General features: G+C 36.2%; 1 protein-coding gene across 2 annotated transcripts in view; it reads right to left on the bottom strand.

Moving 5' to 3' along the window:
* BNC2 (basonuclin 2) overlaps positions 1-27,368 on the bottom strand; it is a 231,114-nt gene that overhangs the window by 169,850 nt on the left and 33,896 nt on the right. Inside the window, exons 3-5 of one of the 2 annotated variants that reach the window (XM_041485604.1) lie at positions 19,284-19,314; positions 18,673-18,686; positions 2,394-2,415 (exon numbers count right to left, since the gene is read on the bottom strand). The exons of the other annotated variant lie outside the window; for it this stretch is intronic. Of the exons in view, the coding sequence (XP_041341538.1) occupies positions 2,394-2,415; positions 18,673-18,686; positions 19,284-19,314 (67 nt within the window). The remainder of the gene's footprint in view (positions 1-2,393; positions 2,416-18,672; positions 18,687-19,283; positions 19,315-27,368) is intronic. 2 annotated transcript variants of the gene reach the window in all.

Raw genomic sequence — 27,368 nt, 5'->3', positions numbered from 1 at the left:
TGAATTTTCTAAACTCAAAGAAAACAAGTTTTTGTTATTTAAAACAAGTTTCAAAAGTAATTTTGCGCAGCAGGACTTACAAAAATTTCTAATATGCTGGCATCCTTAAGGGACTTCTATTACCAATCTGCTACACCTTTTACTGACATGACAAAACTACTCTAACTTGGTGATATAGTGCTTCCATATCACATAATATGGTTAAGTGACAGACTTCAGCAGAAACATAGATTTAGATAGTTTACAGTTTATAATACAAAGCTGAATTAATCTCTGTTTGGATCAATACTCTTCCTTGGAAAGCTGCAAAAAATATGGAATATACTTTCAAGTTAAAAAAATAAATAAATAACAGCCATAATGAAAATAAGCAACTTTTATACAGTAAAGCAAATATCTAATAACATATCACTACAAGCTCTATACTCTCCTTTCTTTATTTATCCTTTTGGATTTTTGTAATCTGTTAACTACATTAACTTGCTGGTTTAAGTAAAACACAAGTATTTAAGTAAATTTAAGTAAAGTGCTCTTACACAGTACTTTTCTCTCCATTCTATAAAGCACCTTAAAAATATATATAGCAAATACTGCTCAAGTTATTAAATAGTCCAAGGACCAATTTCATTGTGTTTTAAGGTGGAGTTTTAAATAAAAATAGGATTAACTAAGATATCTACAGTGAGTTTTATACTCTATATCCTCCCACAGCAAAAAATTATTAAAGGATGATGGAACCTGGTGATGTGTAATGTCAGATCATGGAGCTGTATTAAAACTCAGATGAAGAAGGTAACTACAGATAAAGGCTTTATAAAGCTTTTCTACTTTTTGCAGATACCAAACCACATATACTTGATGGAGTCAAATTTGTTACTCAAGTTAACCTTTTGCATAGGGATAGTATTCCTTAGTAATTGATTCCTTAATATTGATTTTTGTTCATCACGGAATTAATGAATGTGTTAGGGCTGGGGAAGGGAACAAAAAGATGTTTAAAAGGAGGGAAATAATATCAATAAAACAGCGAAGCCTTGGAAAAGATACCACATAACTCTACTCCACTGAAATACCTTGTAAGAAAACACAAAAGAATGTTTAAAGTCAACTCTAAAATTTCCCAGAAGTATGGTGATGTTTTTATATGTACAGTATGTCTGGGCGATTTTACTAAACTAACACAAACAATTACAATTCTATTAAAACATTCCTGCCAGTGATTAGTGCAAAGTGGGCTTGTTTTTCACTCTTCACAACAGGCCCATAAAACACAATGCCAGTGCTTTTTCTTTGTTAGAAGTAGAATGTTATTGTTGTTGTTATTAGTATTATTGTTATTATTATTATTATTGTTGTTGTTATTTTCTGTAGACAGTTCTTGAATTCCTGAATGATTAAGTAGAAATAATGTTTCTTGAATGTTAAAAAAATGGAAAAATCAAATTGTCTGTCATAGGGAATGTGGTGCAGAACTGCTACCATGGACCTCTGGAGGGTGAGACGGGAGCTGTTTCGGCAGGCTTGGGTTTCTCTCTGTTTATGTGAAACGGACATTGGCATATCTTGCCTGGACTTTTCCTGTGGGGTTCATATGGTAGGCAGGGTGGGGAATAGTTGTCTGAGCCATACCAAGGTCAGCCTGCTAGAGCTGACAGTTTCTGTCTCTGTACAAAGAAAAGAATCAATACTTTTGGACTACGGCTGTGCCCTCAGTGTAAAACAACAAACATGCAGCGTCTGACATGTTTCTAGGTGATTTGTGGCAGAACCTCTTGTCTGATCTGTATCCAGGAGCTGCTGTGTTACTGCGCTGTGCTTTTCTTCTCTCTCTCGCCCCCCCCAGCTCTGTGATGTCTAATACTTTACTCAGGTACAGAGGCGTGTGTTCTACCCTACAGCTACTTGTCACTCAATAAATCACACCTACAAGCACAGTCTGCACATAGTGATCTGGGCTTTAACAAAGGATCAGAGGGACAAAGTGCAGGCAAGATACTGTAATTATAACAAAAATAAAACATTCAGGGGGTTGTAGCAAAGGCACGGGCTCCCAGGCACTAATAAAATGTTATTAGAATTGCAGTTTTGTTTCAGTCCTTCAGGTTTCATTTTTAACAAATTTTCCATCGTAGATTCTCTTGTTCATCATCCTTCCAAGCTAAAACACAAAGTTTGGGGAGATGACCTATTTTTGTCTGTCTGTCTATCTATCTATCTATCTATCTATCTATCTCCATATCTTCATCTATTTTTTTAAAAAGTATATTTTTATATACATGATATATAAGTATATATATACTTTTATAAAAAATATATATACTATACACTTTTAAACTATATATATACTATATGTATACTTTCCCCGCCCCCTTTTTCTTGGATAACAGAAAAACCCTGTATTCTATTCTGTGGTCACTCACACCTACAGTCAGTGCCAGTATTAATTCCTCAATTTCTGAATGTCAATTATTGGGCCCATTCTGTTAAAAAAGGGCTATAAATATGCCCCAAAAGCAAAACCAGCACTAACAAAACAGTTACTTGAACATAATTTGAACCAAATTAATTGGACAGTCTTGAACCAACCAAGGTTTATGCAGTATACATTTGTTTTGTCTGACAGCATAATTTGTGTGGAAACATTTCCTCAGCAAAACATTTATATTGTGATATTTAACATATATCACAAAGGTATATTTGCCTTGGAAGGAGTTTTACACCAGGCTTGTTCTTCCAGGTACACTATTCCTCAGCAGATAACCTGTTAGCCAACTCAGATACAAGTGCAATGGACAATTATTACCCATTCTGAGTACATTAAATGCACCCATTATGCTAATTTAGCCATTTCAGTCAAACCAAACACCTTGTAATGCAGGGTGAGTAACTCACCACCATGGAAACATCATGAAAAGAACATGGGTTAGAGAAGCTCCAAATTTCCTTCCGATCCAGTCAGCAACCAAGAGGCCAAATTTCCTCATCCACATAATGCAAAAGCAGTGGATCAATAATTGTGATTTAACAACAGTTAGCCGCCAATCATCATATGAGGGATTGAAATGTGTCTGCGTGCAAAACACATTTCAGATTGGCTGGGTCACAAGATCAAAGCCTCTATGCTGGATTTAATGCTTGGAGATGAGATCTGATTGGGAAGAAGCCCAGGATAAGGGAGAAGGAAAGACAATCAAGGATTAGGCAAACTCTGGAGCAAATGCTTTTAATTCATACTGGTTTTGGAGAAGTGAGATCACCACATCTGCTCTATGCATTGTTCACCTTGGCACTTTCCCACCATTTTGAACAGTGGCAAGCTTCCATATACATCCTTTTGCTGTTCCTTATTAAATCAGCATCTCACTATTCACAGAAAGAACAAGCAGCTTTGCTTGCATATTTTAATGAACAAAGACTTATTTAAGCACAGTCATTACAAATGAAAGTCATGTTGATGAGCTTGCAAAGGGTCAGCACTTTCTGACTAGGAACAACTGACCTTCTGCCCATACCATACTTGCTGATTTCTCCCACTGAGGAAAGCAAAGAACTATCACTCTTGCTTGCCCACACACAACAGAAATGATGTCACTGTCCCAAAACACCAATATTTTTATGAAGCACCTACTATTACTGACCTGAAGACCACCCCTGAATAAACAGAGGAAAAAAAAACCAAAAAAAAAAAAAAAAAAACCAAAAAAAAAAACAAAAAAACAAACAAAAACCCACCAAAAAAACCCCAAACCACTCCACAGAAAACAATGTTAGAAAGTTAACAACAGTCCTAAATCTGCTGAACATTTACTGCTGGCCTGAATAACTCCAGATGGTCCAAGGAGAATATCACTTTTTGATCCTCTAACTTAATACTCAAAACCACAATTAGAGCCCTGAATGTCAAACTCCTAATGATTCCCTTATTCTTCAGAATTCTGGCTAACTAGCTACACACTGTGACCCTTTCAACAACGGATCCAATTCTTTCCTCAAGCTTTGTGAATCTGTACACAACTGGAGCTGTCTACTGGGAAACAACTGCATTTGCCATATGGTTGTCCTCCAAATAAACAAATAAAAATGATCCAAAACAAGAATTCTCACATTCTTTTTCTTTAGTTATCATAAAGTCCCAGGAAAGTCATAAGTATGATACTCCACAAAGAATATACCAAAATAGCCTACACGCTCTTTTTCGTTGAAGTAGATGGAACTCACTGGTTGCCAATTAAAGTCCAGTAAAGGACTTTCCTCTCTTGCTCTTCCTAACTATCAATGTATTGCTTTTGATTTTCAGAAGGCAAACACCACATCAAAAATGAAGAAGGTTTTCCATGATTTGTCCAAACCATTCATGGTCTTCCTAGGAAATAAGCCAATTTACAGATTGAAATGAGTAATTCTCCTCCCACATTTAAAGTCATTTGTAACAATGCACCACAATCAAAATTCAGCTTAAGGGGAATGTGAGGGTGTAGAGACAGGCAGCAGAAATGTATATCACACAACACGCAATAAAACTACTGCAGTACTTTGTACAGGGTCTCTAAACTTGTAGAGGCTTTATACTGGCTTTTCAAAATGTGCCATACAACATGTATGCTGCAAATTCAACTCACATTTCATACAGAAGCAGACTTTCATGGTTTGCAGAAAACATATGCACAAGCACATCTCTAATTATTTGTAACTCACATGCTTTAAATCCCAGTAGGCTTTAATCTGTAACCTTTTTTCATGCATGTTGTTTTTCCACAGCGTATTGTTCTACAATTAGCACCAGTGATATCTGGTACATAGTAACCCAAATCATAACATCACAGATAATTGTAAATTTGTAAAATAAAAAAAAAAAAAAAAAAAAAAAAAAAAAATAAAAAAAAAAAAAAAAAAAAGAAAATAAAAATGTCTGGATCCAAACTTATTTTCACATTTTACATTGAAATTGAACAATAAATTTGGAATAAATAATTTTAATACAGGTTATTCTGATGTCATATATTTGGCAAATCTGTAATGGTATTTTTCTTGCTGTACATTGTTTTTTACATATCCAGGCCTCAATATTGTGAAGTTTTAAAAACATATTTGACTTTATACACTTAGATAACAGTACAGGTCTTAAGGCTCTATGCATTCCTATTATGAATATTTGTATATGCTAAGGACATTAGTCTTCTTTATGAGTAATGCTTCACAGAAACGCAAATATATGTATGCATTTTTAGTATGTGGAAACTTTAATTACCATAGATTTATTTGTATCACTTGGTAATCTCATAACAACTATGGATTTCACTTTATTTTCTACTTCAGGGATATATTATCCACTTTTTAGAATTAGGAGATTCACATTTCTTTTACATATTCATTTTTGCTTTTATTGGATTCAATTTTATTTAATTTCATTTTAAGTTACAGATTATCTCACTGTTGTGTTCTTGGACACATGCATCAGAAGATGTACTCTTGTTCTTGGGCTCTGATTTCTACATGTTATCTTAATTTTTATCTCATCTTCAATTCTCTGCTTTCTTTCCTTCTAGTAATTTTGGCATGCCCTTGATCTTATGTCACTTACTGAATTTCCCTCTCTTTCTCTCTTTCCACCCCCTCCTTCTCTTAATCTCTGCGCATGTGTGTATATGCCATATCAGAGGGACATACTTCCAATTATCTGCAATTCAAAAATATTAAGAAGACATAATTACTATGTAATAGATCTCAAAACATAAGAAAATAATTACACACGTGATAAGATTAACAGATTATTTGAATTTTTATGTGCTATATTGATAATCAAAGACATGTTACCATAGTAGATATCAAATTTGTATTTCTTCCAAATATCATTGGTCACCTTTCATCCTGAACAAGATTTCTCATCTAACCCAAGCAGACTCCTCAAAAATATTTTCAGCAATGACTCTTTCCCCCATCCTGTTTTTTTTTTTTTTCCTTTTGAAATTGAAAGCTCCTAATTCACTAAACCTGACATAATGCATTTTTATAATATTCCACTGGTTAAATTTGTACAGATGTTATGTATTGTTAAAATACTATTTGTAAGTGCACCTTAGATCTACTGTTAAATCATAAGTAGAACCCAAGTTTACCAGGCTCACAGAAACACTAAGTCAGTCAGATCATGCACCAAGATTTCAGAGTACGCACAGAAACATTCTCAAAAAGACTTTATCACAATGGAATGAGGACTTAAGCTTTGTAAAATTGTCACAAGCAGGTGAGAACAAAATTGACATTTAAAAATACAGAAGCATCACCTACATCAAGCAACAAGCAACAAATCTTCAGAAAACTATTCTATCTGGGCTAGACAGTTTGCTTATATTTGTCTAATGTCGTAATGATTTTCAGTCTGACATGCAAAGAGCACTATGGCTCCTTTAAGAAACATAACCTTTAGCAAGTAAGCACTAGGAAAGTTAAGGAGTGAAGACATTTCTAGCAGCTGCTAACCAAAGGGCATATAACTGACTTGCCATACCACATAATTTTAGTCCAACTATGAGTTTTCAGTCAATAACCAGTGAGCAAAATTATCACACCATATTAAATTTTGCTATTGTTATTACTAGAAAGTTAGGTTATGCTACAATCGTTACAGCTATCTTTGTGTACACTGCCCTGAGCCACGTCTATGTCTTGCTGTGGACTACAGAGGGCAATCAAAAAGGGTTCAACACTTTCTCTTGATTAGTGTCTTTTCACAGGTATCTTCAAAAAGGAGCAGAGTATAAAAACCATACTGTCTATGCTTGCAACTAAAATGCAAAAATATTTGACAGTAAGTCATTTGCTCCAAAAAATAAACTAAAATGCATCTGCAACAAGCATTGTAATATATACACATACATGCAAACTTTTTTTTTTTTTTTTGAAGAAACCATAATATGACTGGCTTACCACTGAAAGACATAAAACTTTGGCTTGTGTTTATACTGTACCTCTGATTGGAACTTGGATAAAGCTACTGTTGTTAGCTGGAATAAAATGTACACTGTAATATTGTTGACATTACTCATGTTGGACAGACTGTAATGTAAATATACATTTTGCTACAGCTCGAAATATGGTTTTGATAGATTCCCAGATTTTGAAAATTACTTTAAATCAGAGCAGGTCTCTGCCAAAATGATTTGATATTTCACAACCATATGAATGAAAAATATATGACAATGGAACAAATCTGGATCTGAATGACTTGACCTAGTGGCTTATGGTATTGTAATATCTCTCCAACCTCTCCCAGAATTTTCATACAAAGGAAAATATCTCAGACTGTGCTGAGGGGAATAGAATTAGTCACAGTATCAACATGTTCAGAATTTAAAAGACTTTCAAATTTATCAGATCTTCATAAACCACATGTCACGTTTTTAGGTCATATAGAAATTATGAGATATATAAAATACTTCATATATTGACTGGATTGATTGAATATGGTAAGTAATTATTACTAGATAAAAGATGGCAGAGAACAAGATACAAAGCAAACATAAAGCTATAGATTTCACTTTTTTAAACCTGAGGTCAACAATTTTCAAAGGAAACTTCTATCTCATCTCCCCACAGTACACTTGAAGCTAGGAAGTGTCTTATTCCTCCCAAGTGCACATCAGATTCTATTTTGACTGCAGAAGCTGTTCTGGTTTTGCCTACAAAGTTGTATCAGAGTGTTATGTCTTCTCACCAGTATTTGGTTCTGCTGGCAGACTTTGTTATCTAGTAAGAAATAGCTCTCATAGATCTTCTAAATACTTATTAAATTTCAGTGTAAAAAAAAACAAATAGAACAACCTTATACTACTACTGACGACCAGAAAACCTCCAAACACATCCAAAAACACAACTATATCGCCTTCTTTCTTGTGTCCTTCCTCAACATCTTCCTGGTTGGCTATCACTGACATGGCAAAAGAAATTTCAAAATAATGTGCATAGCAAAATGAAAATAGAATCAAGCACATGCAATTTTAGCTAACACTGCTCCACATCTTTTGAAGTCCTCTCCTTATTTCTAGATCAGTGAGCATATACAGCTCCTGATAAATCATCACAAATTGTTGGGATGAAGAGTTACAGTCCTTGCAGCATCCTACCCTAGAACTGACTCATTGTAAAAATAAGGTTTGTTCTACACTTGTACAATACCCAGATTCCTGGCCCATAGCTGAAACTTCTGTGCACCACTGTAATACAAATAACAAGCACAATCATAACAATAAAAAAAATAACATTTTTATAAAGCAGCTAAACTGATTTCTATACTGGTGCTCTCAGTTATTCAAGCTGGTGACAGCACCCAGCACTGACATTTGTTTCCAGTTTTGGAGACTCTGAGCTACTCCTCATTGCTCCTTGTACAGCACAGAAAAGAGCAGAAAAAGCACTGTGTGGTTTCTGCAGCCACACAAGTGAATACAGTATTGAAGAATTTAGTTTCACCCTAAGGCCTTCTGACTTAATCTTTGATCTTGTTTCATCTGCTTATCCACTGTCTCTTACCTGGTAATTTATGAAAATAAATGCATAAATAAAAGTATTCCACTATGAAATCAATAAAATAAGCAACAAAAAATAAACCACAAAAAAATCATGTTGCCTCACTCCCATTATAATTCATGAAGAGTGTTTACATAATTCCATCTTCAAAGTCAGACATTTGCAAAATTTAGCAGCTATCACCCACCTCTGAAATGCAAAATCATATGCAGATCCCCTTCAGCTAGCTACTGTATGATCCCAAAAGCATGCCCCAAGTAGCCCATCCAGGTTATTTACCAGTCTCCCTACTTGAAAAAAGAGAGTTAGATTAGATGATCCAAATGGGTCCCTTCAAACATGAGACATTTTATGATTCTATGAAGAGAAAATCTTGTCCTCAGACAATTTCAGCTTAAATGAGTCTCTGTCTCTCACTGGTGGTAACTTACAAGTCTCAGAATGATGGAGAGACACAACATGGTTGCTGCCACACTGTGGCAGAGTGACAGTCACCTCTTTAGACAATAATTTTTGATACCTATCCATCCTAGTTTACCTGCTCCCTCAAACCTCCCTCCTAGGCAACAAAGCACACCTACACGTGTGAGAAAGTCTACCTAAGGAACAGAACTCAAGCACCATACAAATTAAGTATATACATCTATTCAACTTTGAAAACAGGTAAAAAATTGAAAACCAGGTGGGAATCAGTAGATTCAAAGAAAAGACAGTGGCTTATGTGGGCAAATGACAGACTTCTTTCTCTTTTTTTTCACTCATTAAAAAATTTATTATGCAATGATTATTTCTTCCCAGTTCTAGCAGTGATATCTATCCAATTATTTGTTTAACTTTTAATCACAGATCTAAAAAAAACCATTTTGCCAATCCCACTTTTTTCCTGTTTATGCCATTCCAGTTTTTCACTACAAACCTCAGCTCTAGTAGATATATATTTCAATTTCAGTAAAGGTGGAATAACAGCTAGACTCACTAACTTCTAGAAAGCAGATGAAATCTAATTCGGATTTGTCTACATGGCTCAAATAAAAAAATCGGTGCTTTGTTTCATTGACAAGCTTAAGGTATTTCAACAGAAGTCCAGATAAAATGCCACAATGAATTTGTACCCTTATTGTAATGTGGTTTTATTATCCTCTTTTTTTCATTAGGAAAACACTGAACAACTAACTCAAATATATTTTGTTCAGAAATCTTCATCCTGATTCACAAACACAAATGAGACATACTCTTAATAAAAAAGATGGCACTAAGCAAGAGATCATCACTAAAACATTGCTTCATTGAAGAAAATCTAGACACAGATGCAAACAGCCTCAATGCTTAAATTTTCCAGTAACTACTTTTTTTTTTTTTTTTAATAGCATTAGGTCAGCCATTTATTTTATTTCTTAGCACACAATGAATTTACAAGAACCCTTCATGTTGTTATGTACAGATTTCTACTGAATCAGTTCATTGTAAACTGGAATAAATCAAACACAATCAAGGAAAAGTCTAGCAAGTGCCTGCTACATCAGACACTAATTGCTCAATTCATAAAAATAATATTTGTGAGTACATCACATGGGTTTTGTGATACCTGTTGATGTCATAGAAAACAGCATGTTTCAAACCAGCTTCTCAAAAATATATACACATGGTAGGAAAGCACTGGGAGGATGCAATCAGACACACAAAAGATGCATACAGGGATCTAGAAAAATGTGGCACTGTTTATTGTCTACTAGCTGCCACTGAAACAGCACCCAGAACAATTTTCATTTTTTTTAAACAGGGATTAAACCCTATTGGTCTGGTTTTCATAACTTCTTGCCTTCCAAAATTTCACTGAAATTAATCAGTGTCTTGTGCATGATACCCAGGACCCACGTATCACCCATGAGGTCTCCTGTTTAAAGTCAGGCCCTAATTCTTGCAGTACTCCAAACCTGTAACTGAGCAAGCCTAAGTGCTGGTGCCAAATGCAGAGATTTTCTGTGGACCTCTCAGTTACTCAAATGCATGTATTTTGTTTTCTACTTGTTTTAATTGTTTTTTCTAATTGTTTTTTCCAGCTATGAAAAGAACTCTGTAATCAGCTAATGCAGCATTTGAGGGAAGTTTCTTGTACAAGTTAACTAGCGATTTTATGGTAAGTTGCTAAAACCATGATTTGTCTGAACATCAAAGAACACCTCTTTGGTTTACATAAGGAATATCTAACAAACTTAACATGCCAGTGAAATATTTTTTTGTACCAAAGCAGCACAAAACAGCACTGCCCACAAATGTTGAGCTGCATTTATAACAAACTTTGATGTGCCTTGAGAAAGCAGTGTCTGGAGGGTATTTGTACTTAATGAGGCAGGGGACAATGGGTTAAAAGAGTACAATTCCCATCCTAGGGAAGAAAAAAAAATACTTAACTGTAATTGAGAGTACAGCATGTAGCTGTTTTATCCAGAAGTTTGAGCAACTTTCTTCAGGGTTCTAAGAACTGACAAACAAAAAGACCCTAAAAGATCACAAAAATATAGCACAAAAACTTGTTTGATAATCACAACATTTGTGCTATTATACCAAAAACCTCACCCAACAGCTTTACAAAACAAGGTAAGTTGCCTTAAAAGCACATTTATATTCCATGCACAAAATAGGGTCAATTTAAATCTCTGAGTATTTTTTAACCTAACGTGATCCTAGAAAGAGGGGGTGGCTTGTTTATTTCTGTCAAAGAAAACAGGATCCTTAAAATATTATTTTATAAATATTAAAGTAATTTGAACATTTTCCATTACACTGCAGCTAGCACACTAATATTTACATCCCTGTAGTACACCCATCCTCGCCTCCCATTCTCAGGGTTTACTTTCAGATTTAGTCTAAGTTTTAACAATGTCTGCAGCGCTATCTGTTCATTCTGTAGTTATTTTGTTCCTTCTCACTCCTCCTCTACTCTGTCCTAGTTTAACTCAATTATTTAGTAATCTAAAACACACAGAGTGTTTCACAGAAATATCTCTCGGTGTATATTAGCTCGAAGAAATTAGTCTGGGGAACACAAAGCTTTCATTTATTCATTTTCTAGCGACATCACTAAAGAATTGTTTCTTCATAGCTTCACACAGGATGAAAACAAATGTGATTGATGTATGATAGGGATTAGGCAGAAGGAAAGTGACAGAAGAAAGTCTAGAAGGCCAGTATGTAAATTGCAGAGGTTGCAGGTGCCTTGCAAAAGAAAACATTCTTTTGAAAGGACGGGTAGAGAATTCCAGTATCTCAAATATGGCAGAAACATCTAAAACCAAAACTTTTCATTTTGTTTTCTGCAACTTCATGTCAGCAAACTACATGACCCAAATGTACTGCAAAAACATTTCAAATATATTAAAAGTGGGGTACAACCTGTGCTATCAAAGCACTACAGGGAAAAAACATTTAACATGCTTTTCATTTAGAAATACTGGTAATGTTTTAACTCTCCAAAACCAAACTTTTCAAATTCACTGACCTGCAGTTCAGCACCTACAGACATATTAAAATCCCTCAATCTAACATGCACCATTTTTCCATTTTACCTGAAATCTCAACAGGGATTGAAAGTGCTCAGCACCTCCAGGTCCCAGTGTTCCACCAGTTTCCTTACAGGGCCCAGGCCCTCACTTTCTGACTCCTGCTTCTACATGTTCAAACAGCTCCCCAGCATTCTACAGACTGCTCTGATATGAGCGTAAATTCGGTGATGAACACAGCATAGATTTATTGTTACAGGCAGAAGGAAGGACTGGTACAGAACTCCTAGCTGCAAATTTTAAAATCTTTTGAGTCAAAGCTGTATGTATATAACTTTTTTATCACAAGGGTTTCCTTAGTATTTCTATACTAAAATTATCAGTTACTTCACCTACAGGGTATGCAAGGGGAGGTTTATACTCCAGAAACACTGGTGCTCCATACACTGTCTTTCCTGTGATCAAATACCATTTTTCACCAACTGCTGTACCATTGCATCCTGTTTGGGCACCCTTAGACAAGACAATATAAGTGACTAACACAAAATATGTCCAATTTTAGTAATGAAAATCGTTTTAAAGTCCAAAAGAGTAACTAATTTATTTTTTTTAACAACTATGTTCTAACTACTATTTTCGACTGACTCCTTCAAGGGAAATGGAAAAAATTTACCAGGGATGCCAGAACTATCTAACCAAAACTCATCCACTGCAAATTCATGTACTCAGATATTATAATACTCTCAATTCCAAACAGGAACTGACCAAAGGAAACTGGAATTCCACAAACAGGCAACTGGACAATGGAACAAAAGTGAGCACAATTTTAGAAGCTGTCTGTAATACAGGCAGAAGACAGTCCCAGTCATATACCCATGGTCTCTTCTGCTCACAGGAAGAAAGCCTAACAATAATCTGCTGGTAACTGTCAGAGTTTAAAGCAGCCTTCCAGCTGTATCACTGCAAGCAGCCTACCAGTACATATGCTGACGATAGTAAAAGCATGGGCTGTGACCTCTGGCTGGGTGTCCTACCTTCAGCCAGAGTCTTGCAGAATTACTCCAGATGCCAAAAATCTGCCTGGGATAAATCAGTAAATTTGTGAACTTTCTTAACTTTAGAGATGTCCACAACTATCACTTTCAACCATTTCTTCTTTGTCAGGCCACTGCTCACTTTGTATCTGCCCATTTTTAGAAACAGCTGCATTTGCATTTAACAACTATTTGAAATAATTTAGCTTTGTACAGCCATTTTCTCTGTATGTTTGTGAATGCTGATAATTCTTTACTTGAGGAGCATTCAAGTAAAAAGGAAATTGAGACCTTTTACCCAATATTCTTTTATTCGCTTTTCAACAAGTTCAAGATTATGTGTTTACTTATTCCTCTGAAATCTGGTGCAGTATAATTTCTTCATTTATTAGGACAGTCGGCGCCAAGTGAAGAAAATATCACATTAATAAATGTCCCTTCTACCTTCAACAAAATGAAGCTGACAAAATTTTAAAAGCACCCATCTGCACAGGGGTCCCAATCCCTTATTTGTAAATATCTCTGCTATGGCCCAGTTTTAAATGTATCAGACTGATATGTACAGAATAATGGAAAAGTTGTGCTAAAATTTGTAGGCAAAAGTTTTGTTCACAAGATAGACTTCTGTTTGGAAACTGCAAGGTAAGTTTTGCAAATCATACACCAAATTATTGCTTGCTTTACCCATCACCATCAGGTGCAATCTTAAGCAAAACTTTATCAAAGTAACATGCCACTTTCCTGCATGCTGATTTTACAAAACTCACTCTCTGAATGTTGTTCAACATGATGTCATCACACTGTAACTCACTTCATTTACAGTATCTGTTTCACTTCTACTCACAAGCTAATATAACTCATTTCTTTTTTTTAACTGCACACAGGCTGCTAGACACATGTGCACAGCAAATGGAATCTGAACTTAGCTTAACAGCCTCATTTATTCCTGATGGTTTAAATTATTTCATCACAATTAATGACACCCCCTCAGCTTCCTGTGCAGCGCTGCCAGATGTTCAGAGACCACAAAGCCACTCTCTTCTTTGACGGCTAGTGACAAGTCGTCCTCTGAAGGACGTTCCCTCAGTGCACAGGCCGGATGACACCTCCATTGCTTAGCACCTCTCTACCTCCCCTAGTAACCATGGTGAAAGAAGAAGGAAGACATGAGAAACCAGTCAGCACATTAGTAAGGACAAATTAAGTGAAGCGTTCTGAACTTGAAGTATCTCATCTCCTCCTGCTGGAGTTCAAACCTGATTGTTTCATGAAAAGACAGACAACTGTTTGTCTTGATCTTCAAGGTGTGAAGTTTTCTGTGCTCCTTCAAAAATAACTTTTCCTTTCTTTAATGGGGGAAAAAAATAAAGGAGAAATTTAAATAGTAATCACATGGCCAATGATCTCTAACCTACAATTTTATCTCACTATCCTATCATCTTCAAAAGTAGAATGCAAAAAACCTGGAGTCTTAGAAAAGTTGTAGTCACATTTAGCTTGGGGTTTGGGTTCTCTTTTACTGAATGGGAAGATGATTTTCCCTTACAGGTTTCTTCTCACAAGTTTCAGGTATTTTTCTCTATGGAAGATATCTAGAGATCTTAGAAGGGGCAAAAGTAAAATAGTGATTCTGGACATGCTGAAGATGAGGATACACCATCATTTCTCAACATAGAACATAGGCAGAAATGGTAACAACTGTACAAACTTGGAATAACAAAACAGCAAGTGTTTTTAAGATTAAAAATTAAGATTGCATTTTTAAGATTAAAACCCAAGTAAGTCCACTCTGTTCCTGAAGTTCCATCCACTATTTTGAGCACATATGGCAAACATTCTACTGACTTTTTTTCCTAATTAAAAAGAAATTGCTGATCTGTGTCAGGGACTGAAGATCTGCTCAGTTTGCCAAAAAGTGTAGTCTTAAAACAGAAAGGACACCTGTGTTAGTCCACCTGATAGGAAGGTCAGGAGTTGGAAAGTCTGTCCCTCTGTCTCTCTCCCTGTTTTCATTCCTTTGCTTCTGGGGGGGGTGTCCTGTTTGTTTTGGGGTTTTTCTTCTTTTTCTTTCTCTTTTTCTTTTCTTTTCTTTTCATTTCTTTTCTTTTCTTTTCTTTTCTTTTCTTTTCTTTTCTTTTCTTTTCTTTTCTTTCTTTTCTTTTCACTTTTCTTTCACTAGACATTTGTAAAAGCAGACTTGGAAGGGAAAAATAATCCCCATCAATACAAACTCTACATAGCAGTGCCAGAAAACTTTTGAACATGAGTCTGGTTATGTGTGTGGTCACCCCAGAGTTATTTCTGCTAAGGTAAAAATTAGTTCATTCTTTAGATTACAAAAAGTTACTTTGAAGGAAAGTCTCAGAATTTTCTTAGAAATCCAGTAGTAAAACCGGAGGAAAGTGAGAGTTAATGCATCATCTACAGTCTCTAACAGACACTTTTTTCCATCTATGTTTTTTAAAGTGTTTGAAAATCGTTCACAGCACAGATATCTTGCTGAGTTTCTTTTAGTTGCTCATTTAAATAACTTCATCAGACAATACTGTAAAATGTTACACTTTAGCTTCAGATTCAGGAGGAGGAGTCATATAATGTGACAATGACAGGAACTCCTGAGGAGTTTCAAACTGGCATTACTTTTTCCACATAAACATGTGCATATATATACATATGTTTGTATAAGCTTATATGTGAAATACAGGCAAAAAAATAAAGCAAAGTTGCCTAGATATGTACAAATGGAAAAAACCAACCTACCCTGAAATGCACCGAGATTTATGGACAGTCACATGGACTTCATTCTGTTGTCTCTAAATGTTTTATTGGGGGGAGTGGAGGAGCTGAATAAACTTTAAACTCTCATGTAGGGATGTATAGCCTGTGTATCTTTGGCAGATGTGGAAAGGAGATGAAATGGGCAAGGGAGAATCGAATATCCCATCACTGCAGGTTTGTGAAGGGGAAAGAGCACAGCAAAGATCTCACATCTGGCAATCATTTGTCAATAGCTGGAAAGAGAACGGCAGGAAACTTTCTGGCTCTTGTAGAAGATGAAAAGACAAAAAACATGTGTCACACATGCACAGTACTAGTACAATGACTACTACATTTATTTCCCTGCACCACCTTTTTTTTTTAATTTAATGATCTTCAGATCTACTTTAATCTATGGTCAAAATCATGCAGTCACTTGACTTGTTAAAGCTGCAGTGTATGTACATTTTTCAAATAAACCCCAGGGCTGATGTTAGAAAATCAAAATCATTCAAGCGTAGGCTGCCTGGTACTTTGGGCAGGAATCCTTGTGGTTTAGTCAATAAACAGAATCTAAATGAAAGACACCGCAGTAACTAGACAGTACTGTTTCGAACAGTTCCTAACACAAAAAGAGAAAGACAGAGAAACAGAGGCTGACCAAGTGTCCAGATACAGTGCTACTGAGTCCACAGAGATCATTCTATTGCAAGCAGCATCTGTATTTGAGCACAAGGTCACTTGCTGGTTCTTAAAAAAAAAAAATATTTAGGGCTGTTTTTATGGTTCTTCTATAGTTCTAGGTTTGATTTTGTTTGCGCTTCCTCCCCTCCCTTCCCATGCCCCCTTATAGTTTTTTTCCATAGAGATTTGCCCTGCAGAAATATCTGCTAAATAAAACATAAAAGGGTCACTTTCTCTTTTCTGAGCCACAATGCTAGATTTAACTAACTCACAACTATGACACCGTACAATATTACAAACACTCCTAGGGAAAGCATCATTACAAACTACAAAAATTGAATAGCTACTGGTACCACTGGTGGCTTTTCATACCTAGATATCAGTTTATTCCTGTGCTTTTAAGGAGAAACTGCTGCAGCAGAAGCACATCTTGTTCCTGTGATTCTGCAAGTAAAAGCTGCAGTTTGTTTAAGCTGGCAAAATCACAGTAGCTTGCCAAATTATAAAGGAGCAATATCTCTGCCTAACAAGTCTGATCATGGTTAATTACAATGCAGCCTAGAGAGCAGCCACAATTATTCATTATTACAGGAAATACCTTATTTAAATTTTATGGAAATTTGCACTTGTACTTCAGTATGCCTGGGAAAAGAACTCCAGTCACATACGGAAGGACCTCAAAAATCTGAAACACTCAAGATGCTACCTACAAACTGGAAGAAAAATGTTGCCTTGATATTTAGATCAAGACATACCAATGGTGATATTTACTGAGTTAAACTGCCATGAAATATTGTTCTCAAGCAACTCTTTTTAGTTTAAGCATAGGAGTTGTAAACATCAGCAAAATTCAATTAAATGTATTTTAACTGAAAAAGAAAAAAACTAAACCTATGACTATAAGGATATAGGCAGAGAAACAGATAGACAGAGAGATAGATAAGTATTTTCATCTACAAACATGTAAATATTTATCTTTGTGTGAGGTGTTGCACAAATTGCACGCATCCTTTACAACTGGCTCATGCGCTCCTTGATATCCTCCACCGTGCAATGGAGTTTCAGTTTCCAAACAGTGGGAAAAGAGGGGCACAGAGATGGGGATGCTTTCGGGAAGCCCATCAGTATCAGCATATCAATAAGACCATATCATTAAGTCTCTCTGGCATAAGCAAGTGCAGCAGGAGACCAGGGAAGAAAATACTTCCACACATGTGGGTATGGGTAGGGAAATACACAGTTTACTAAGCACTGGGGCACAGAGGTTCTTTTTCTTTTTTTTTCCCCTCTTTTACTTTCTATGTGTGTATAAACAATTCTGCTGATTTAGCTTTCGTTCAGTGCTCCTCCACCAATTAGCTATATATCAGATGGTTGTTGTACCCATCCCATTTATGCTCTGAGCTACCATCTCACTCTCACTACAATTGCAAATATAGGCCTCAGAGTCTAAATTTACATGAATCATTATTCTTCGCAATGTAAGGAGCTTCAAAAACAGGTTTAACTTTGTTCTAATATTTCAATATCACAAAACATGACAAAAGATAACTCCAGGGATGAGTTAGCCCTGAAAATGGTTTCCAAAAACATCAAAGAAGGTGATTTCACCTTAGATCATTCTACAGATCAAGTTTGCAGCACAGCCCAGTGAACAATTGTGTTAGTAGCAATGGAATGGTGGGGTGATTGAGCAAAGGTGTTGCACCATACAGAAGCCAGGATGGAGAAAAGATGTGTTTTCTATCAGACAAAATTCTGAAAATTTCACAGCAAACTATTATTTCTGTTATTAGAAACAATCCATTACAGTGAAAAGCTCTCTACCAGGATTGTATGAAACTACAAATGGAATAATTATTTTTTGCTGCTAGCTCCCCCTGACTAGCTGTACATAAAGCCACACATAACAGTAAGAGATAAGTAACAGTGACAATATTCAACACTTAATAAAAGCGTTCCACCTTCAAAACACTGTCTAAACATTAGCAAACAACTATTCTACCAGATATATCCTGTAAAGACAGCAGGCTAACTATTTAAGCTGGAAGTAAACTTTAATGACTGTTACAAGTCTGCCATTCTGCTTGTAATTCAGGATTATATTTGTTTTTATACACTAATAAAACATTATATATGCACTCACACACATACTAAGATAATGAAGACACACTTTTTCAAAATTCTTTACTGTGAGGGTGGTGAGGCACTGGAACAGGTTTTCCAAAGAAGTGGTGGATGCCTCATCCCTGGAAGTGTTCAAAGACAGGTTAGATGGGCCTCTGAGCAACTTGGTCTAGTGAAATGTGTCCCTTCCCATGGCAGGGAGGTTAGAACTAGATGGTCTTTAAGATCCTGTCCAAATCATTCAATGATTCTATGGTTCTCTCTCTGCTCTCTTCTGTCCTGTGTAGTATTCTAAATAGGAAGAAACACCACTAGCTATCATGGCATCATCTCCAAGCTCTCCTAAGCCACTAAGGAAAACAAATAAGGCCTGGAGCACACTCTCCAAGTCCACCCACACAAACACTTACTTTAGTAAACATGGCCTCTATTGAAAGTCTCAGGTCCATTATGAACATAGTCTTTCTCAATCACTGCTTGACAACAGAGAGAACGCATTCTTTTATCAGAGGAGGCTCACAAAGTCAAATAGTCTCCAGTTAACAGAATATGTGCCCATTAGTTGATGTGTTGTTTGGTTTTCATCCTTGCTTTAACAACTTCTTTGTGTTGGTTTTTTTCTTCATAAAAGTATCAAATAGGGCAGAGAGAGGACTGGACAAAACCTAGCCTTTAAAATATGATGACTTTTGGATCAAGGGAAACATTCATATCTCTTTCAGTGCTGGCAATATTTTGTTATTTTTAGTGGAAACGATGTCAGCTTCCAACAATTGCAGACGCAGCTCACAATGTTCACTAGGCAACAACCAACACAGACTCTGAGAAAATAAGGTTCTAACCCACTGCTCTTCCTTCTGACCCACTCAAAACTACCAGGTCTGATTCTGCTTCAGAGATCCTTCCAAATGTCCAGTGAAAATCCTCTCCATTAAATGAAATAATGAAACATTCAGGTTTTGCCAAAATTCAAACTATGTGTTTGAATGTCTCAAGCAGTACTTTTCTTTTTATCATCTCAAGTAATATTTTAAAATTATTGTTGGAGTTATTTACACTGCAGGTTGCCATGCAGGGATAGTAGAGCTAAGACAGAAATGAACTTGGGCAAAGAAAACATCTTGAATGACTCTGAGCCTTGAGTTCTGCCTTCCAGTGGCAGAATACGTTACTTTATTTCGCTACAGAGGAAAAGTAGCCCACACAGACCCTTGTGAACTTGCAGTTGGGCTGCTTTTTGGGCTGTAAGCTATTTTGAATCACTCCTCTACAAGGCACACTACCACACATGCAAACTGAAACACATTGCCCTATTCAAGCTGCTTTCAAACAAACAAACAAAAAGCTGGTGACCTGCTAAAAGCCAGCGGCTGCTAAAACAAAACTGAAGGTTGTGTCCATTTTTCAATGATTTACTCTTTCTGGTTCTGAGCATAAAACAACACAGGAAACACACCATGTTTCCAAAGGCAGTGCATTGCATGCTTTTTCACCTCATAAAATCAGTGTCATGTGGATCTGTTTCTCCACTGCACACTCTGTACAGTAGTCAACATTACTGTGCAGGCATGCTTCTGCCACAAAAGCAGTGATAAACAAAGGATGGCTACTACCAAACTGCAGTTTGATTGCCAAATTAATATTTCTCACTTATAGACCACTTTGTTAATACTCTTTTATTTCGCCCCCTCTCTTAAATGCCTCAGTTTTTAAGTATGTTTTCTATTAATGTAGCATGAAACTTGTAATATAAGAGCTTTCTCACCTATTGCCTGGATCATGTCACTCCCTTCTTTGATGTGGAAGGTAAAGGAAACTGATTCAAGTCCAGGCTCTTCATTCTAAACTTCAAGGCTCTGAACAACTCTGCTTCTGGCTATGTTTCTGTTCTCCATCATATTCTTCTCATTCTACTCCCTGCAGCCAATAGTCTTCCTCCTCCTTTGCCTATTTAGCTACCTCTTGTCTTCCATGTCTTTTTTCACACCTGTGCAGCAATCCTCCTCTCCTGCAATCCACTCATCAATTAAAACAACTGGTTTCTTATGTAAAGCACAAAGACGTTAAGTCACATAGAAAAAGTTGTCTGTGTCTTATATAAAATGTCAACTGCAAAGCTCAGGGAGACAGTCACCTAGGGCCAGTGTTTCACACCTGGACCACTCTGAACATCAGTTTCAGTTGTGAAGGTATACAAGAGAGGACCATCTACTACTGCTCTTTCACATAGTGCTAAGTATACTAACTACCCTTCAATAAAACACTCATTTAAAATCATCGTTAATGCTCTAAAACCTTTTCCTACAAATAAATCTTTCTATCATTGGCTGTTACTATACACATATGCCTTATTTTTGTGTAAGAGTTCAAATAATTTTAAATGTAAATGATGCCTTCACAGGATAATATTTACGCTGAAACATTCTCAAGAATCAGAAAACTGTGATGTTTAGGATCTTTAAGAGATTTAGAATCAAACATGTGAGAAAGTAGAACAATCTTCTGTCCTTAGCAGCAGGATTACTGAGCAAATATTAAAAGAGAAAAAAGTGATGATCTGAACATAATCTTAGTCCCACCTGGAAGAAGAAAATTGAAATAAAAGAGCCAGACTGGGGAGTCCTTACTTTGGAAAATAAAGCTAGAACCAAATTTAGTTTAAATGTTACACCTTTTTAAAAGAAAAAGAAAGCAAAACATTGAAGGCAAGATAACTTTTTTCTCACTGTCATTTTTTTGTCAAGTATCAACTGTGCTAGACACCTGTCATGTCAAAAAAATTTAAAACTCTGGAAGAAAAATAGAAGAAGACAATTTACACTCTGAAACTGAAGGGATACTATCTTCAGGCAACTTCCTTCAGCACTCTCATGCAGTGATAATTTTGGGGATTTCTTTGAGTTTGTAAGCCTATTAGGAAGGCACCTACACAAGGATAACATGTCTCAAACAGCTTTGGAGATTTTACATGGACAGTAAAGTACACAGAGATGGCAAGGACATAAAGGAATTCCAGAGCTATCACAATGAAATGAAAGCAGAAATGCAGTTTGATAAGAAGGCTAAAACATAGTACCAGGTCCTATCTGAATGTTTATGCTTTCTCTACATAAACCATTAGTTTACACTGAACTCTTAACCTCAGAAGGACTAAAAAGTAGTAGTGACCTGATATACCATTGCAATATTCCAGCCTTAGAAGTCAGCTTCCTTTGTTATGGATAGAATGTTATTCTGCATAAATGGTGTTAAACACCTGCCCTCTCCACCATTTATTCCATTTCACAGCTCTTAAAAAAATTCATTTCAGAACTCATCTAAAAGGATAGAGAATCCATCATTCACATGAAATCCCTTCCATTTTGGGCAGTCTAGCAATTGAAATCCAAGAACGTATCACAGAATGCAGTCACATGTTTGAAATATTATGTGGCAGCTCAACATTAAGTGCAATGTGGCACTAAAACTGACCTCTTTAATCTAGAAAATGTATTTACTTTCCAGAAAACTACTGCACAGACAAAATTCCATGTTTGAAACAAAGCATTTGTAGAATTTAAAATTTCCTCATAGATTATTTTTAGAAGTATCTTTTCCAAGACCTCCAAAAGATATTAGATCCACTATTAACTGTAAAAAGTAAATTGAGTGGTTTTCTTTTTTTCCTAAGTGAGCAACAGACTTTTGTATGATGTTGTTGTTTTTCTTGTCTAGTCAACTCTCACATCCTCAGAGTCAACAAACTGTGTTCTCTTCAGAACAAGACTATTGGGGGTTTTAGCCTGATTAGCTCCCTGTACCACAGGAGCACAGTCAGTTCAACCTGTGATATGACACAGGTTTATTTTTGAGTCTTAAATCTCAGGTTATCTTAGTTGCCATCCTGCCCACTTTTAGAGTCACAGTCTAGCTCAATGCGGTCTGATCTAATAAGGACCAAAACAGTGAATTTCAAACAGAATGCAGATTAATATTGTATCATTATTCTCAGTTTCTGATTTTGACCTATATCTGATTTGAAACTACCATCCTAGTTTTCAAATGTCTTCATGGAGGCAGAAATCTGAATTTCCAGGCATCTGAAATTACTCCAATGACTCATTTTGACAATGTATTTTAACACAGTGTAAATAGCAAATAGCATGGTCTTAGTCCTGACTTCTTTTATTCGTCCTTTTAGCTTTCTACTTTTACTGTTCCATGAATGAGGAACTTTCTTCACTATCTTTTCCAAACCATTAAGTCATCTTTCTTCAGATCTCAGCTTTTTTTTTTTCCTCTTCAGTGTGGCCAGTTCAACCTCAGTGACTTTTTATTTTCCATTTCTGCATCTTTCTGTTCTTCCACAACTACAGTATCCTATGCAAACGTCTGTATTTATAGTCAAGCTTTTCTTCCTCTTATGCTTCAAGGATTCTCTTGCTGCTAAAGAGCTTGGACAACATCTTAAGAGACAAAACGCTGTGTGGGACAACTTTTCCTCCCATTCATGTGGAGCCCTTCCCACCTGCTGTTATTTAACATCCCAGGGTGGTTGTATACCTAGAAGACTACAAGCAGGAAAATGTGCATGCAATGCAGCAGCAGAAATAAAAGAAGAAAGCCAACACCACAGAACTAGGCAGATCTCTGTAAGCCAGCAGCAAGTGTTTCATAGACCATCAAAAATTAATGACTGTGGAAGCTGCTCCATCTTACTTTTCCACTCGTGATCATCACTGTAATTGTTCAAATCAATATGAACAGCAATACAAACAAATGAGAGCACAAAGTAATTTCTAGAATCTGTTCTTCACCTTATCTCTCCAGGCTCAATGGATTCCCTCCACTCCAAATTATTATATCCAATGATACATTCCATTAGAGTTCGAACTAGACGTTAATTTTCCAGAAAGGTGCTTTTCCAGAAAGGTGCTGAACTCCAGGATAGCAGATGATTAGTTTTGCATCAGTTTTAGATATACTAAAAGTTGAGGACTTCGATTTTAAACTTTAAAATTTAAATATACAACCATATACATCATATTTCAAGAACAAGGAAGACAAGAATGTTATTACTCTGAATGTTAGCAAATACATACCTGTACACACAGAATCTCCCTTAACACATTTTAGGTCACACAAAAAACTGTCAGATAAAGTTGATCTCCCAGGAATGACAAAAGTATTCTCTAATAAATGTAATACAGAAATGTACACTACAATCTGCTTTGTCATCTATTTTCCCAAGTGGTAAAAATATTAAAACCAGGTTGAGAACAAGTATAATTAGCCAAGCATTTAGTGTCTTTCACTTCATGAATTCTAGTATTATCCAGGTCTCTCAACCTTATTTGAATGATGGGTGAATAAATGGAATAAAACCCCATTATTACTCTGATAAAATTTGTACCTGAGCTGTCTTTTTTTCTTTAGTTCTTTTTATTTGTGTGCTATGTTGTACATGGCAGACAGTGTACGAGGATTCAAAGGCTTTGGATTCTGAGTGTCACGCAAATTCATAGTTTGACATTGTTTGATATTGTGCTGACTGCTACTAAAAATTTTGAAATAATGTTCAAGCTTTAATGATTGGATGACATTTGTGTGATAAAAAGCTAAATTTCTTTCTGTCAAAAATGCAGAAATGAATGAAAGGGTCTTTAAAGTGTCCCTCTCTGATCCCTGGGGCATAGCTGTGCTGAGAGCACAGCTACTGTGTAGAATCTCTCTCAAAGGAATAACAACTCTATCTGAAGGAGCTATTTACAATTTGCCTTGTGTATCATCAGCAGAAACAAAAGATACAAGAAGCATAAAGGCATTTTTCCCCTTCTATCCCTCCTGACATTTATCCCTCCCGACATTTATCCCTCCCACCAATATAGGAAATAAGGCGAGAGGGAAGTAGAGGCATGGCCTTTTATGTAAACTAGGGGTGTTTGAGGTAATAGTCATTCTAAGCTACGGGAGAAATATCTGCCAAATCCTTCACTCCTCTCCTTCTCACACTGATATGAACACACATGTACACATTGCCTTTCCATACTAAGGCTGTCCAGAGGCAATAAGAACATGGAATAAAATAGGAATGATGCTGTTCTGACCAGGAGTTGAAAAGATAGGCCAAAGGGAGAGAAGAAGTGACAAGAGGTAGAAGTGAAAGACACTTCAATGACTGGTGCAGCTAATGGAAAGCGCCCAGAGCCAGATGTTTCTTGTAAATAACAATGAGACTCAGAATGCCTTTTCAGGCCAGAGCCAGTGACTGTCAAGGAAAGGTTAAGAATTACGGAATTTTAACAGGTCATAGGGAAAATCTGCAACAGGCAATGGACAGATCAAAGACATGTCACCAGTGTGGGAATGTGACTGACACTGTGGAAATTTTTCTGTAGTTCAAAGGGACTTGAGGGCTGCCAGAAGGCAACCCTGAAACTCTTGTGTAAGCACTGCATGTTCTTCAGTCCCAGAGATGTGCCAGGAGTGTGGATACTGAAACCAGATGCAAGCTCAGGAAAAGATGGAAGTACAGTCTACTTTTCAATATTTTTCCCTATTTCATAAAGGAAATCTCTGTCATTTCCCTCTAAAAATTTTTATTCTTTTACGTAAACCATGCTAGAATGCGGGTTGATGCTTGTGGGATTATTTCCTCATTGAAAGGTTCTGCTGTGGCTCATTAGCACCAACAGAATCCTTGAGAGACATGCATGCCTTCAGAAATACAGAGCAAATGTAAGGATAAATCAGCACAGGGTCCATACACACATATGAGTAGCACAAAAAAAAAAAAATAAAATTCAAGAAGTGGATTTCTGAAGCAGAAGGCAAAGCTTGAAGCACTTACTTTACTTAGTTCTGACATTTATGACACACAGTCAGAGAAGACACCTGTGCAGACCAAAGAACTCAGGTACAACTATGGGTAAGGCTTAAGGACTTTGGCAAGAATACCATTTCATCAGTAGTGTAATGACACTCTGCATATTCACACACTAATGACTGAGATGGAGAGCCACTGAATGCAGTATACAATGTTTTCTTTGGTAACAGAAAACTGCAACAGAAGTTGCTGCCTGAAGGAAGAGAAAAATCCCGAGACAAAGCACGAAGACAAAAAAAAAAAAAAAAAAAAAAAAAATTTGGTTCAAGAGACACTGTTGTGACAAATATATTGCTAAAGGCCATACTTCCAATACTTCCAGCTGGTTCCAAATATGCAACTATTTTACATGTTAATGTAATATAAAACATTATAAAATGTCACTATTTAAAGCATACTTTGCAAGAAAATTCAATAGATGATTACCCAACTTCCTTCCTAGTGCAGCTTTCTAAGAAATGGGCAGCATATCAGTAAAATCCTAACATTAAATCAACAAGTTATTAGTGACGGAATATGAAAATATAGTCTTTAGAGCAAGATCAATAAATTAAGGTGGTTTACTCCACAGCCAGGAGGACTGAATTTGGTTGTGGATGGAAGAAGATGGAAGAAGAAAATGGAAGAAAAGAGAGTAAACATGATTTGCTCTCTAAGAAATAAGAACATTGCCAATACACATCTTGATTACTGAATATGGTCATTTATATAAAAACTCTTCCTTCTCCGTTACACAAACTTTTCAAGGCCTAAAACTAGAAGTATTTTACTTTCACTTTGCAATTGACTTTTTCTAAAGTTTTCATCATATTCTTGGTCAAAATTTAATGGGACACCTGAATAGGCTGCAGAGATTAAATGCTATCAGATAGAACAGAAGTGCAACAGTACATCAGTACAACCAGCAGCTTCTTTTTTTGTTGTTGTTTTTTTGAGCATTTCCCAGAATCTTCATATTAGATGTTAGATTTCTTTTTCTTATTACTCTATATTTCTATTTTACCTATGTTTCTGTCATTCTAAGCTCTACACATAGCTCTTATCAATTAAAATGATTGAACATTGATTAAGTGTTTTCAAATAGAAGTACTGGAACTTAAAGAGGCTAGTAATTTACACTTGTGACAGCATTATGTGGTGGCTCCCATGTTTTGTGCCAGTCAACAACTCAATGTCAGACTGAGGTAAGCATCTGCTGTTTTTCAGAGAGGAGAGGAAGGCTAGCTAAATAAATGATTGAAATACTAATACCCTAAGTCTTTCAACATGCAATTTATTCCTTTAGATAACACTAGACATGTAGAAGGGAGGAATATACATTACTCTGTAAATCAGCACAACTTGGCACATGTTTTATTGTCCTTATCCCTGCTTATCCTACCACAGATAATACTAGTCAAGTGGCAGTGCTTATGCAACATTTCTGCTGTGAAAAACCATCTCATGTGCAAATCAAAACAAGAACTACATGAATTTATTTCTAAGCATTTTATTACCATTCTTCAGTTTCCTTGTAAGGAATGAGCAACCTGTTTGTTTGCTTCTCTCTCTTTGTTAAAAACAGCCTACTCCCTGTAGAAACCTATTTATTTGTTTTAAACATGTTTTTACAGGCATTTTAATAAAACAGGAATGGGTGGGGGTCAGGGTTTGTGCAGGTAAAAGTAGTGTCTGAAAGTGGCCTTAATAGTTTGTCAGCTAGTGCCAAGGAACATCAAGCTTAGTCTCTATTCAGAAGATGCAGATGTGTGTATTTCTGTCTTCCACTTCATATCCAAGTCTAAGAAAGCAGAGGACCAATCTGCTGAAAACATACTGCCCTCATGAAAGGATACCACTTAAGTCTGCCCATGGGTCCACACTGTCCTCCATGGG

This window comes from Pyrgilauda ruficollis, unplaced genomic scaffold (genome assembly GCF_017590135.1).
Source record: "Pyrgilauda ruficollis isolate IOZ18807 unplaced genomic scaffold, ASM1759013v1 scaffold71, whole genome shotgun sequence".
In the NCBI taxonomy this organism is placed as follows: domain Eukaryota; kingdom Metazoa; phylum Chordata; class Aves; order Passeriformes; family Passeridae; genus Pyrgilauda; species Pyrgilauda ruficollis.
This window is presented reverse-complemented; position numbering and strand designations above follow the sequence as displayed.